Source organism: Anas platyrhynchos, chromosome 23, assembly GCF_047663525.1.
Source record: "Anas platyrhynchos isolate ZD024472 breed Pekin duck chromosome 23, IASCAAS_PekinDuck_T2T, whole genome shotgun sequence".
Classification (NCBI taxonomy): Eukaryota; Metazoa; Chordata; class Aves; order Anseriformes; family Anatidae; genus Anas; species Anas platyrhynchos.
In genome coordinates this window covers 185001-201021 of record NC_092609.1, presented here as the reverse complement: position 1 = coordinate 201021, position 16021 = coordinate 185001, and the positions used below count along the sequence as shown (strand labels likewise).

Here is a 16021-nt window from a genome sequence, read left to right as displayed (position 1 = left end):
TTCTTTTAAAAGTAGGATTGTATCTGTTTTTACTCAGTGTAATTGAGTAAAACTTTAACGGGCAAGTTGGAAAACATCAAACCCACAAGTGAGAAATCTGGAAAAAAAACTACCTCTGATGCAAAAAACAAAAACAACAAACAACACACCACTAGCAGTAAGATAGCATAAAGTACTCTCCAGAGACCTGGAACACTGAACAGGTGTTACTTGTACATTTAATTGCACTGACCCTTAAAACAGTACCAAGATATTGACAAAATATACTGCATAACAGACACAACAAGGAATAAAGCGCACACCTTTCGTTTTAAAGTTGGCTTGGTGAGAACAGGTGGAGAGCTTGATCGGGGACTCACAGGGTCATCATCATCATCTTCGCTACTCTCACTAAAACATCTTGGAAGCGCCCTATCACTATCGCGGTAGCGGCGGGGTAATCTTTCACAGTCTTCTGGGAACCTACACTTCAGTGACTCCATGTTTTTCAACTGTCCTCTCCATCTTTCCATACCTTCGCTGTACCGCCGACGAGGAATTGCAGATTTTTCACTTTTGCCATACTGCACCTGGGAAACTGCAGATTTTTCTTCATCATCAGCATACCGACCTCTTGGGGCTGGAGACTTCTCCTCACATTCGCCACATCTTCCCTGCAAAGCTGTTGACTTCTCCTCACATTCACTGCACCGGCCTTGTGAGGCTGCTGATTTCTCTTCACATTCACTGCATCGCTCACCAGGAATGTCTGTCTTGTCCTCAGTGGGCAATATTGGTTCCTTCTCACAAAAGGTCTCTCGAAGTTTTTTGCCCTTGCGATTCCATCGACCTCTTCGTGATGACTGACTGTTTGCAGGAAGACTGTCCAGGGGAAAAACATGCTTGTTTGGCCGTGTAGAACTGACCGGAGCAACAATGTCTGGTTTTTTTTCATTCTTTGTAGGTGAATAAGGCTCTTGCTCTTTCTTCTCCCATGACACAGATTTTACCATCTAACGTAAATAAAAATAAATAGATTTCATACTTCCTATTTAATCATGCACATCTCTCCTGAAACTGATTCAGCAAAAGCTTTTGAGCAAGAATTCAGAAAACTTTAACAAGGGTGACTTTTCAGAATCTGAGAATAGCAAATGAATAAATGAATTGACTTTTATGATGTTGTAATATTGCCCACTGCAATTCCTTTCCCTACCAGATTAGCTTCCTGACAATTGACTTCAGTAGGCAGCAGCCATCCAGTGGCCTGCTAGAATGCAAGCATAACCTTGCTACATTCAAACATAGTATTTACCTCACAATTATCTTGAAAATTACAAGAAGTGTTTTTTCCTAAAAATGCACAATGAGTTTCATGCAAGTGTAGTAATGTTCTATAATTTCTCTCTGAAATGGTACTCTAGTCAGCATTCATCACCTGATGTGAGAGCACAACCCTTCCAGGTTAGCAGCCTAGATTTCAGAAAGTTTCACTGCTCTGTGAGCAGTGATTTACGATAAGGTTATTGGTGATTTTGCAAAGCAACAATGGAAAATATTTTGGTAAAAAATGTTGACGATTTTTTGTCATTTTTATTTATGGAATTTCTCACTTGTAGAAGTGCTGGGTGCCTTCAAACTTAATGCCTTTTCAGTAATTTGATGAGAGTCCAGGTTGCTTGAGAGTAGGAAGGGGGTTGTTTTGCTATTTTTTATTTTTTTTGAAAACACCATGACTTCCACACACTCAAAAATGCATTAAGGGTGCTCTTTAATAATTTGAAAAAGACTTGAACCTTTTACAGGCTATGCCTCAGTGATACTATTTTCTAGTATCTAATCTGAAACTACAAAAATACATCACCCAATTACGACCACAATGTTTTTTTAAAATTATTATTATTATGCAGAACGACCAAGCTTGCTGTTTGAAATTTTGTTAGTACTGCCTGCAAAAGCACTGAATATAAACTATATGCCGCATAGAAGTAACCAAGTCACTCTTACGCTGGCCTCTGAATCTTTTTCTTTCTGATGTTGTTGCTCTTCATTTTCCCCATCCTCTGTCTCTTCTTCTTCATCCTCAGAGACAACTGAGTTGGAAACTATAACAGGTGTCCAACGCAGACATTCCGCATCCACATCTATAGGTCTCACATTAGTTCTAAGCTTTGCCATATGTTCTTGGATAAGTTTCTCCCGACGAATGATCACAAATCTGAACAGTAATAATACTCTGATCAACAACAGGCTACTTACTATACATATCATGTGACATACAAAATAAAAATCTGTGTACTCTTAATCATCGTAATCTCAATTGCAGTAACTTCAGAGAATTCAGGAAGTTTATTAAAAATCTACAATCTGCAAATATGCAATGGCTTCAGACTAGAGAAAGCATCTTAGAACTGAGAAAATGTTAAAATTCTTTCCATTTCTTGTTAAAGGTGAAGCCATTATTCTTACATAGATATTACACTTACACTGTTGTTATCTGTTAAACAGTCAGGGGTTAAGCCATTTGGTAAAAAGGCAACATAAGGCAAAAGATGCTCAGTGATAACAAGAAGGTTGCTTTAAAGAGTTACGTTCCCACTGCCAGACTGGATTTTATTCAGCTATTTGGGAGTAATATCACTGATTACTATTATTTTTTTAATCAAATTAGAAAGCACACTGTGAAATGAGGACATAAAGGCGCTCTAAAGTAAGTTTAACACAAACTAAGAATACAAGCCCACTCCCAAAACAGCAACTGTCTGAATTAAGAACAATTCCCTGTATTTCACTTGACTGGTACACTCAGCTGGACAAACCTCTATTCTATACCCATACACCTCATTTCTCCCATTGATCTATCCCATTGTCTGAGCAAGTTAATTGTATCTTGGACATGCAGAGAAAAGGGGAAAACAACTGTCTGCTCAGTGTCAGGAAAAAGGAACATGTTCCCTTCTCTCTAGAGATCCTCCTGCTCTGTCCTGTGAGGTTATTAGACTGATTATGCAGAGGGACCCCAGGAGAACAAGCAACCAGGTTGCTTTCTCTCACAGCTGCGAATTACTTGGACATTTCACAGCTGCACTGCTACATGGCTGGTAACCTCATGCAGCTTCAGCACAGAACAATTCTTTTACTGCATGAGAACATCACAGATCTCAACAGTCAATATTTGGTCACATTACTTTTAAATAAAATCAAGATTATTGGATGTGACTTGTCTCCAAACATCCTTGAAGTTCATTCAAATACACCTGAGTTTGTCTGGAAATAAAACAGGACTACGGTACTCACTGATCACTACGGAAGTCAAGCATTCTCAGGTGATGCAGAGTGGAAGTGATATCTTGAGGGCAGATTCCAGTCAGCTTACTCAATTTCTTGATGCTTAATTGCTTGTCATGTTGGTGATAAAGGCACTCCAATATTACACTTTTCCAATAAGCCATATATGAGAGTCGTCCCAGGTCTGACAGGGGCTTCTCTGGTGATCCTGCTTGACCTTCACGCTTTGAAAGCAGATAGCCTAAAGAATCACATGAAAAAATGTTCAAAAAATTGGCATATATAGCTTCTGCATCCTGTTACTCCAAGTTCTACAAGAGCAAGAAAGTAGCTGAATGCTTCTTATGAGATAATATATATTACACTTTTGAAGGATGCACCGAGTGATCAGCCCTGTTCTGGGGGGTTCAAATTTATGTTATTCAACGATAGAGTACGAGGTTTCTAAACTACATTGTTTTTCCACATTGGCTATGGACAATACCACAAGATGGCAGCAGTTGACTACTAGAAACTAACCTAGGACTGTAGTACAGATAGCGTGAGGTCTGCTGAATCTCTGAAACTACAACTCTGCCAGTTAAGTCATTAATGTATCTATCAGTGAGTGTCACTTTGGGCTTTGAAGAAATACATGATTTGAAAGCAAATAACTTCAGCAATTGCCATTAGCTTAACTAGTGACAACTGCCTCAGATCAGCTACTTTGTACAAAATTCATTAATTTTAGACAAAATTAAGATGATAATTGTCATTTTAAAGAAGATAAAATGAAAACATTTTAACTTTTTAAAACTAATAAAGCAAATAATTTACTTAAAAATTCTCTATTAAGAAATTTCAGGGCCATACTAGAGTTCTTCTACCCATAGAAGAACCTCAATTAAAGACTGTGATACGCTGCACAGGTTCAATAAGACAGAGAGGTTATATCTCCCCAATATAACAAAAAAGAAAAAAAAAAATCAGCTGACAAAGGCGTGTTCTCACTGCTGCTCTACTATAGCCCAAATCTGTTACTTTCTCAAGATATATCACTGAGTTCCATTAATTGATCAATATTTTCAGGAGAACAACATCTTATCTGCACAGGATATTTACTATTCTAGAACTATTCTAGTATAATTATGGCAGTAGAGTTTCTCCTTAGGACATTAAAATTAGCATGTCCACAGGGAAGGCTATCTATATATCAGCAAAGTAAGTGAGGTATAGATACAGTGGCAAGTTTCTTAGTGAACTTACTAAAATCCACATGAAACTGAGAACTGCTAATAGTATTCACAGCCAAAAGCCATCTTTTTTTTGTTGCTCTCAAGGCTAAATTAAAACCTAAGTATGACTACCTTTTGCTTAAGACACATTCACTTAATCAAGCTGCTGAAAGTTTGAACACACCATGTGGTTTTAATTGGCTTTCTTTATAACTACATGCACAAGATAAGCTTCTGCAAAAACCCTATACTTGCAAATGCCTATAGTTGCTTACACCTGAATTAGAGGAAAATTCATCTACTTGTTTTCAGAATTTAAGCTTTCCAACAAAAAGACTAAGTAGTTAAGTTCAGATTACTGTGAATATCAGTATTCTTTTTATGAGATCTTGTTTTTTTTATTATTATTATTTTATTTTTTTTATTTTTAAAAGATATCCTCTTTAATGACTAAGTCTTTAATTAAAATATGAAAAGGAGAAAAAAAAGTGAAGAAGTTTCTTACTGAAGTCAATTAGGAACCTGCCGTAGCCCTTACGCTGGTATTGTGGAAGAATCATTATACAGGAAACATTGTATTTCTGTTGGCAGTGTTTTTCCTGTTGGGAAAAAAAATAAAAATAAAAGCAGCAAGTTTTAAAAGCAGAAAACTTCTGACTAGTCAGAAATATGGAGTTGTACAGAACAACTTCTAATTAGTTATCAAAAACTGAGATAGAAAGCCACAAAGGTTTTTATTTATTTATTTATTATTATTTTTAGGAAAAACATACTTGAGCAACAGAAAGACTTTAGAGGAGAGAAAAATATTAAAACTCTATTACCATCATTTCAGTTTGCATACTATATTACATAAAATGCAAAGGCCTAAATTACAGTTAAAGTCTCTGAAGCAACATTTCTCACCAGAGCAATTTCAAGTCTGAAGCATTCAAATACTTGCCTTGGAAAAGTAACCAACAAGGTGACAGCCCTTCACATCGTTCTGTGTCAGCACGTAGAAAAGAAATGGCTCCACATCATAATAAAGAGTCTTATGGTCCAGGAAGAGTTTGGCTAATAAGCACAAATTCTGGCAGTAGATAGTGCTGACATTGCCATCAACCTTACAAAAACGAGGAGAAGTTGTTACACTCAATATTCTGTCATACAAGAGAATGCTTCATCTGGGCATCCCTAAATATTTGACACATGTAACAATAGGAAGGCTTCAATGCCACAGGCAGAGTCTAAAATGATTTAAAATTTCACAGCAAAAAGGCCATGGCTGAGTCCCTGTTACATTTGTTAGAATCATGGAATATCCCAAGTTGGAAGGTACCCATAAAGATCATTAAGTCCAACTCCTGGCACCACACAGGTCTACCCAAAATTTCAGACTGTGTTTTTAAGTGCACAGCCCAATTGCTTCTTAAATTACCTTAAAAGAAGTTAAAATTCATTTTCCTAAAATGAATAAGTTTTTTTTTGTTTTTTTTAAACACAGCAAACCTTCTCACACGTTTATTGTATGAATAATCTATATATGATACCAGCACCCACTGCTTGCTTGTACTGCTTCACCCACTGCTTCATTCTTTAAGTGAATGCTTGAAGAATGAAGACTTCAGGGCTACAGAACACTCACACTACTGGATGCTGAAGACCCCATCTTAGAGATAACAGTGAGTGGCTTCATATCTTAACTTACCTCAAAGACTGAAATATTGTTTTTTCTGTAAATTTCATTGGCTGGAGGATGAAACCAGCCACACTTTTTCATATGCTGTTGGAGAATAGTTCTGCTTTTCATATACTTTAGACAGAATTCACAAAGGTATAACTTAGGTAGCCTGTAAGCAAAGGTGAAGAAAACCCAAGATTGAAGATACAGACTTTTACATGAAATTCCTCACTCCTGCAGATAAAGAACTTGATGAAAACAAAACCAGTATACAGTGAACCTATGTATGTGCTAATGAGGACAAAAAACCTTAGCATGCTTAAAGTTACAGCATTTACTTATTCTGTAATGAATACGTATTTAAAAAAAAGAAATCCCCATGAGAAATCTGTCAATGCCATCACAAAGCCATTTCATGTACCACATTGACATAGACAATTTAAATGAGTATCTTGTCCTGCTGTGATTTAATTCCATTTGCATACACTAACTTGGGCAGGGATGCTATTTCGCAATTACATTTAATACACTTAGCAGAACTAGAATAATTCCTGATAACAGACCGTATGCTCTGTGGTAGAAATGGTATAAGTTTTATTTCATTTTCTCTCTCTAGCTATGGCCTTCAAAAGTTATTCCTCATTCTGAATCAACTTTATGTCTGAAGAGTTTACAGTCTAGACAGTTTGAAAAGTTCTTAAGAAACAGAACATAAGAACAACTAAATGAGTATCAGAGGAGAACATTTCAAATGCTAAGATGTAAAACAATAAACATTCATGATTTAATGTGTTGAACTCCGTACAACATAAAAATACATCAAAAGTCATTCTTATTAAATTTCTTCTTATTTTTCTCTTTCAAGTCTTATATAGCAAACAGCCCTTTCTAATAAGGTCATTTAAAATACAGTTAACAAATCTGCTGAGGGAATATGGTATTATTTTATATCAAGAATTTTATATCAAGATATTGCCACGTGTCAAGAACTACTGCAGTCAGCCAGGATACTCTAATCACTTACAGCCCAATATCAGATCATTTAGCTGAGGCTGCTCTCTCTTCAACATAACATGTCAGTTCTTTGGGAATCTATGTAATCTTATGTTTCCGTGGCCATTCTAATGTTCACAGCATATACAACATATTACGGAGAGTTTATCGCCTTTCTGATTCAGCCTAAAAAAAACTTCAGATGTCTACAGACTCCCATGAAAAGTATCTGGATTACATGTACTTGGCGTCTGTCCTACATTCACATACAATCTTCTTAAGATTTCCACACCTGCTGGACTACAGCTTTCCCATAAACACTGAAGCAGAACAAAAAAGGATGTTCACTCGTACCTTGAGTATTCCTGGGGATATGGGGAGGAGTACCAGGTCTGGATTTCATACTTGCCAAATTCAATGACAGAGGGGCATCGGACTTGCGGATCAGGAGGTCCAGTCACCCCTACTTTCTATGCAAGAAAAAAAGACATTTATGTGAATTCCCAACTGAAAGACTTGCAAGCTGAAATAAATTGAAGTGTTTCCATCTACCCAGTCCATCCTACTCAATCTGAACTCGACGAAGATGCAGAAACCAGCAATCACATACCAAGCAAACATGATTCACAAAATTGAAGTAGTGAGTATTGTCATATCAAATATTCCACTACCTTTCACACTGTTGCATGTCATACTCTTTACATGCAAATTAGTAGACAGCAAGATTTAATTAATATAATTTTCTTTCAGTCCATCTGTTATTTCTTCCCTTGTTATTTCAATAGCCAAGTACAGAAACACAAATTGTTCCTGATGCTAGGATCTAGAATATACAAGTGTCTACTAATAGAACACAGGGTCTTCCCAGCACTAAGATTATATGTACTGTGAACACAGTATCTACCAAAACAAAATTCAGTGCATAGCTCTTTTTTTGTTAGCTTGAGATAGCTATCTCAAGAAAACACTCCTCCAAATGAATGCCCAGTGCAAAGGTAGGCACACAGCACACATCTAGCTCCTGTATCGCTGCTTACACATCACAGTCACTACAAGAAGGCATTCAATAGCAGACTACTGCTTCAGCCTCTGTGCTAGCAGCTTTCTCCCCGAACATTCACTAAGCCATATCTTTTCCTTGGCTCACTTGAAAGCCTTTGACACATCACCACACATTTCCATTCTCCTGGGTGAGGCAGTTAGCTCAGATACAAGTGCACACTTCCTGTATCCTTGCATCACAACTCTGGGTAACACCTTCCTCACCAAAACCAACCAACTAGCCACCTTAAATGTAAGGTATTTTAACTACAACAAGTATTTTCCCCACATAGGGCAAAAAAAATCTCTTCAAAATAGGTTCTTTTTTTCTAAGCAGGTGTTTGGAGATTAATATTTTCTCTGTTGTGGATATATGTCCATAGACAGTTTCAGCTTTTCAGTGTTTTTCTAAACTATGGTGGCAAGCCATAGTCAGGTATGTAATTTGCTCAGTAACGCATATGCTGAGCATTGCATTTTTTTCCTTTTGTTTTTTTTTTTTTTTTTTCTTAAATCAAACCTGTAACAAAGTTTGAAATAAGTTTGAAATAAGTAGTGTTATACAGTACTGCTGTATTTGCACCTCAGAAAAAAGTTAACCGCTCTCCATCTTAGTCTGCTTTATCCTACAGATGGCAGAGTTCAGTCTTACCAAAAGTCATTGTTCTGTAACTCTTTAGGTACAGAGGCTATATTTAGTAATTGGAATTGAATCGACCTTTGACAGAATTGTATGTAAACAAACAGAAGTCAAAATATCTGCAGAAAGTTAAAAGGACAGTTATACTTAGAGAAGCACTGCTCAGGGAAGTCACCTCATAAATTCAGTTGACCTCTCTGGCTTGAAAAGGAGTAAATCATAAAACCATTCAAGGTACTGAAAAGTACACACACACACAGTATGTAACAGACATGGATATATACACGTTACACAGATACGTGAATATACACACAAAATAACGCCTCATCCCTTTTCATAAGTAGCAATATTATCTAGAAAAAATGTTTAAATCACCCAGAGGCCCTATATGACCCATGCAAACAGCCCCCATATTTTATTAACACTCCATACATTTTACCAGCTACTTAACAGCTATGTTCTAACATAATTAAAGCCACAGCCCTCAAGGCTTTTTAGATGCTCACCTCAGCCCCTTAACACCCTTATGTCCACTTTTATATTATTCTTCAGCTCTCTTGAAATCAGTTTCCCTCTACTCTCAGCCAGAAAAACAGAGCACAGTAGCTTCTATAACAGACTGACTCATCTGTAGTCTACTTTTTTTTTTTTTTAAAAAAAAAAACCTGTTTTACAGGCTTGGTACTTTCTGCCAAACACTAAAAATTTAACTTTACCTGCAGTGCTTGCTCCTGAATATCTCTAAACAACTCCATATCTTTTTCAGTTAAGACATCCTGGCTCCCAAAAAAGCGCTCTTCATTTTCTTGTTTTCCATCCCAGCCATCCTGATTGTCTGTAATTGAGTGAGAAAACTGTCATCACCTACATTTACAAAGAGTTACATACTTTTTAGTACAGCAGGAAACAACATGTAGCAAAATGACTGAATGCAGCTGATTTTTTTTTGATGCAATTTTCTGTTCAAATTGGGACCAAAAAGGAAGAACCATTTCTGGATTTCTGAACACGTAAGAAGTAATGTCAGTTATTTGACTCAAACGCAGCATTTATGTATTCATTGTTACAAATGCCACCAGGACTCTACTATAAGATCTTTTCAGGTAAATGGCTTACCACTGTGCCTGTTTCTCACAAAAGGACTACAAAACTATTTAAACCCTGTAGTTGCCACAATCAAAACCAAAACACTTGCATTCATCACCCAAGGAATACCCCCTTCCACACACACACAAAGCACAACAAAAAATTGAACAGCACCACCACATAGAAACAAAAAAGACTAACCCCACAAGACTCTTCACCTCACCCTCAAGCCAGTAACACACTTTTTTTTTTTTTAATGGTTCCATCACCAGCCAGGCTAATGCAATTAACTATTCTAAAGCTTCAACCCTTGTATTTGATTGTGGAATATTATCCACTGCTTCCTTAGGAACAACTCAAGTTATGAAAATACAGAAGACTTTAAAGATCTGAACACAAAGATTAAATTAAGGTGCAGTCATGGATGATCATCTTAAACTAAAAAAGAAAACAAGTAAAGCAGAACTGTGTTAATTCAAGAGATGCTCCCCAGCAGGTAGGTGAGAAGTACAGCATGAATCAGGCTCTTCTGTGACTGAGAAAGAAATTTTTGCTAGCCTCTACCACAGATAGGAAACTCATGAATCTTTCTTATCTACTTCCTGTTTCATACTTCTACCTTGTTGTTCTTATTCTCATTAACCACTCCTTAAGTTACTTCTTTTGAACTTCTTTTCGACATTATTTTGCACATTTCCTGTTATCTGCCAGCCCCTCATTATCAAAGGGCATTATACCCATTATATACAAAGGGCATTGTTCGATCCCTCATTACATCTTGTCATTACATATGAAGAGTCAAAGATCTCTTTTCCCTTTTCCAACTGCTATTCTATCATGATGCACTAAAGATAACTGCATTTGAGTGTTAGCTTTTCAGCTCAAAGTTTCCAGCATCTAAAAAAATTCTAGTCACTTCAATATCCTGGCCTTTAAACATTTTCTTGGAGTACAGGGTACTTACATCGGCAGGGTGAAAAATCTTTACCTGTGGGCCACTCTGAAGTGCTAGATTTCCTGGTACCCTTTTTCCTGATCCTATACTGCTGAGAATAGTCCACCACTTCCCCTCGAGCTTTTCGTCCATCAGGGGAGGGAGTGAAGAATTTAGTAAGGCCATCTATAAGCCCTTTGGTTTTCTTATTAAACTTCAAGGTGGTGCTGCCATCTCTGCAGAAGTCCAAGACATCTGTCTGCTCCAGGTATCCTCCTTCTGATGACGCTGACTGGCTGGACAGAGTTATCTTACGCTTCCGACCCCGACCAGGGCCAGTTCGAACTTTGCTGAACGGGCCCTTCGATCTAAAGAATGAAAAGAGGAAAGATATGGTCAGAAAATTGGGTAAAGTGGTTTGTTTTAGGTTGCAGAGCAGATTAGCATCTTCCGTATTTATGAATCACACAGAAGCTAAAGGTGAACTGAAAAATTTAGAAATATACTATGATATACTCCTTCACTGTTCTGTCCCCAGCATAGTTAATAACGTTGCATCACAACAAGCACTGCACAGCAATCTTAATTAAAGGAATTGCTCTGGCTGGAGAGTAATCCAAAGAATTCCCCCACAACTGGTTCCATAACCACCATAACAAAGTCACACAATCTGTCCCTGGGCAATTAAGTGTTGCACAAGTGCAGGAACATTAGGAGTGGAAGCAGAATATGGACAAAAATATTTAATCTGATAGTGTTGCAAGACGGTCTGTCAAATGACCACCTTAACTGCTTTATTGTAGATTACTATGTTTCTCTAACATAGATGTAGATTACTATGTTTCTCTTTGCAAGCATTGCAAAGCTACTATAATGGTAAAAGTAACCATTCAGAGAAACAGACTTGACAAAAATCAGCAAAAATCTATTGCTATAAGGAATACTTTAAAACCAAATATTAAGTTATTATACAGAGTTAATACCTAGGCACAAAGAAGCACTGTGAGATTACTTCTGTTCTTTTACAGTACTCTTCAGAAATTCTGTCTTCAAGAATTAATGAAAAGCTACTCATTGGAAAAGATACCTCCTCACAGAGAGCAGGTAACACACTTCAGAAGTGCTCACTGCCCTACAGAATCACACATCTTACTCCTCTTCTATAGAAACTTACGTTGCGTTTTGATTCTTTAATCTGTTTTTGGGACGTCCTATTGGATTAGCATAGCGTCGTTTTATCTGTGCTGCCTTCTTGTGTAAAAGTTTTCTTCCTTTCTTCCGTGGCCGACATATTTGACATATCCACATACCTATAAGACACAAATCCCCATCACTGAATGCAGTGGATATCTATATAGAATGAAAAGGAGAATTACAGGCCCTAGGTTTTCCAACAGAAAGGTTAAGAACAATACCAAAGGCCCCAATTATCATATATTCATTGTTAAAAAAAAAAGTATGATCCAGCAATCTCAAGTCAAATTCAGTTAATTATCCACACCTCCCGTGATGTACTTCCAACAACCATTCTTGAAGTTTCTTAAATTGGTAGTACATTATCAGAAAAAACATAAACACATTTAATTATCCTATATTCTGCTTATGAATACACTACTTCCAACTACCTTCTATAGGAAGATTTTTCTTTTTCCAATTATCAAGGGATAATCTTCCACAGATAGTCTGCTCTCTGACAGAAAAGAGAAGTTTGGTTATACTCCAGGAATCTCTACTGTCCAACCAGATATGACTTCAAAAACTCACAAGCCAATCTCTTTCTTACGTACAAGGCTATTCATTCAGTTTTAAGCTGATTACTTTAATCTGCAGGGATCACTTCTATTCCCTCAGATCTCAAGGATTTTTTCAAAACCCTTCACAGATAATAATGTACAGGAAGCAAGAAACAGTGGAAAAACTGGATGTTCAGCTCTGCCCCTTTCCAAAAGAAACTTTACAATCCCTAATACCTGAAAAGCAATGATATAAATAGCAAGTTAAAAGTCGCTAAAAGAGAATAAAATGTACAGAAGCACTTTCTGCCTACTGATCTCTTCTGACATCACCTTAAATTACCCTTTTCATTACAAAGTTCTCACCTTTTGGCATCCTGGTAAGAGGGGGATCACAACACTCCATGTGAAAGCCACGATCACAGGAGTCGCAGAATAGCATGTTATCCTGTTGAAGACAGATTTAATCTCTCTTTAAATGTGCATCAAATCCCCATTAATTTGTCGCTATCTTAGAGAACACGCATGTATTTCTCAACTACAAGGTGTAAGGTATTTCACAGGTCTCAGAAAGACTACCAAACTTAAACAGAAACTGCAAATACTTGACTCTAGAATTATTTTATTGCATATTTTAACAGAACATTCACAAGACTGATACTGTATTCATTCAGTCCATACTTTACTGTACTCACAGCATTTTTGCCCTGATCTCGACAAGAACTGCATGTTTTGCATTCAATACACTGCCATCTCAAGGCTTTCACTCGAACTGTCAGTTCTGGCGAGAATTTCAAACAGGATGGATGACCTACAGGAAAGCAAGAAAGTGATACCAACAAAAACATTCCACTGCTGCTAATGCTCACAGATAGCTCACAGCAGTAACTGTTAATCACATAGTTCCATGCAGAATTTTGCTTATCCAGATACACCTTTTTTCAGATGCCTCTATTCCACTTATAACACAATAGTCTAGAAAGCAAATGACATGCCCACATACAAAAGCCCACCAAGATTATTTTTCATGACTGAGTTCTGTTTTATTGTAACGTAATATAACTAGTAATCATTACTACATTTTTAAAGAAACCTCCAGGAGTCAAATAAGCTGTTTGTGTCTTAGGTTAACCCAAGCGTTTCCTCCTAGGACCATGAGATTCAGCTCAGCTAAATTCTTATATGTCACAGATGCATAGTCCTCATACATACGGGTTGGTAGCAGTCACTACACTGAACTTTTCTGTCTCAGAAATTACTGTAGTTATTACTAGTAGCATCATAAGTAGTCACCTACCACTGTTGCCACAGTCGGCACAAGAAATGAGCTCTTCAGGTTTCTTCTCACGATTTTGCTCTTTTGTACCAAGGCAGAAACTGCAGATTGGAATTGGTTCAGCAACCGGCTAGGAGAGAAAAACAAACAATAAAACCACTGAGTATACCAAGGGAGCAAATTGTATAATATGCAAAATCATGCAGGCATTATATTGCATGTGAATAGTATGCAATGCACACTGTGTCTCACAGATGCTAGCTGGTTCTCGCCACACAGTAAATACTGCATGAACAGTAACCTCATGAGAAATTAGAACACCCAAAGACATGAGAAATAATCCCAGGTACAAAGGAAAGAATAGAATTGCAGGACTTGAAGAAACTTGGAAAAACGAGGGCTGTAAATTAATTGAATGCAAAAATCAGAGTGTTGATGTCTTAATTTGTCACTAAATGAATAAACTATGAGTTGATGCACAAATAATCTTAGAACACAGTAGCCTTAAAAATTCCCATCGTGTATCCAGAAAGCTGGAGTGGAATTCTCAAAAGCTCTTACAATGTATTAAATTACATTGTAAGATTGGATTAAATGTATTATGGAACTACTACAACTGTAGCACTATTAACATGTGTATGAAAAATTAAAACAAAAGGAAGTTCTTGTGTAAAATATCATAAATCTGCTGCTTAGCACTCAAAACAGCAGACAAAAAGGTTTGTCCTCTCTGGAAAAGTTTGTGGGATTTAAACATTAGGTAGGAAAAAAGTCGTATTTCAGATGACAACAAATTAGCAAAGTCACAGATGTTAACTAGCCAACAATACATTTAACCTGAAATAAATAGGTTTTTAAGCCAAAGGACTGACATTCTGTGACAGCCTCCTCAAACAAGCAATGAATGCAATGAACTGATTGGTTTTAAAGTGACACTTGATCAACTAATGTGAGGGAAAGGGCAGTCTTATCTCCAGTAATATTAAGTGCTAGATTATGAAATTCTTTCTAATCCAATTCTGCGCTTTCTAAGAAAATTCTACAAGTTACAGCTATACAAAATTTGCCTGAAAACATGCGATAGTCTAACTTTTTTCATTCCATTATTTTAAACGTGATTCTAGCACCCTTTTTTATTTTTGCATGCACACACAAAATAAAATTTGGCTTATATCATTGCTCCTAAAACTGTATTATGTTACTGTTTATATTTTCACACATCTTTTTCAAATTATATTATGCAACTAAACACAGATGTACTGTTAAAGAACATAAGTATATGCCAAAAATACTTCAACAAGTCTTTATCCTGGCTAAGCCAAAGCTCCATCCAGCATAGTTCCTTGCAGAAATCAGGTTGGTTTATACTGCAGTAACACAAGAAGTTCCAAGCCACGTTTACATTGGTGTACAGATCCAGTACACTTGCAGACTGAGCTGTGCTCCTCAAAACATCCACTAGATGGAGGCAATCAGAATACCTTAGGAAAATCACTGCGTCAGAGCTAAGCCACACAACATGGAACTACTTGGGAATGACAGCCTAATTCCTAATTCCTCAGCCTGAATGCAAGTGGTTATCCTAGCTTTCAGCTAAGTCCAGGAAGATGCTTAAGCTTAAAATTACTATGAAAACACCTGACCATCAACATATTTCAGTATGAAACGTATTCATAGGCTGAAGTTTAGAAACCCCAGAACAACTTTGGTATGTTCATTCATCCTTTATATTTGTCCAAGTATCAGCACAGTCAGAATAGATAAATAAGTCTCTTGAGCGTCTTTTAAATAAATTGTAACATCCACTGTAAGCACAGTTTTGCTAGAAGTTGACTCAGTGAACATAACATTTCACATCCCAGAATCATGTTTCTCTCTCACTTCAGAAAAGTTTATTTCAGTCTCAGCTCATGATAAATTTTCATACAGAATCTTAACTATGCTGTAACAGCCCTTCAGACTAAAGGGAAAGATGAACATGCATTCTTACTAATAGTGAGTCTTTACTGTAATTGAACAGTAGATAGCAACAATTTCCCTGCATCCATGGTTAAAACATATTTGCTGACATAAACAGTTTTCTGATTCCCAATTTAAGAGTTAAGATCCTTTGGAATGTTAAAGTTGCACTATCAAATGCTAAACGTTACATCTGGTATCAAAGCAACAAAGCA

General features: G+C 36.8%; 1 protein-coding gene across 2 annotated transcripts in view; it reads right to left on the bottom strand.

The window, feature by feature from the left end:
• Nucleotides 1–16021, bottom strand: part of KAT6A (lysine acetyltransferase 6A) — a 40872-nt gene that overhangs the window by 9691 nt on the left and 15160 nt on the right. For both annotated transcript variants that reach the window (XM_027443577.3, XM_072027143.1), the window contains exons 4-16: nucleotides 13869–13977; nucleotides 13267–13382; nucleotides 12938–13019; nucleotides 12013–12148; nucleotides 10893–11206; nucleotides 9535–9653; nucleotides 7492–7607; nucleotides 6172–6313; nucleotides 5425–5586; nucleotides 4987–5080; nucleotides 3277–3508; nucleotides 1987–2197; nucleotides 303–992 (exon numbers count right to left, since the gene is read on the bottom strand). In XM_027443577.3, the coding sequence (XP_027299378.1) occupies nucleotides 303–992; nucleotides 1987–2197; nucleotides 3277–3508; nucleotides 4987–5080; nucleotides 5425–5586; nucleotides 6172–6313; nucleotides 7492–7607; nucleotides 9535–9653; nucleotides 10893–11206; nucleotides 12013–12148; nucleotides 12938–13019; nucleotides 13267–13382; nucleotides 13869–13977 (2523 nt within the window). The remainder of the gene's footprint in view (nucleotides 1–302; nucleotides 993–1986; nucleotides 2198–3276; nucleotides 3509–4986; nucleotides 5081–5424; nucleotides 5587–6171; nucleotides 6314–7491; nucleotides 7608–9534; nucleotides 9654–10892; nucleotides 11207–12012; nucleotides 12149–12937; nucleotides 13020–13266; nucleotides 13383–13868; nucleotides 13978–16021) is intronic.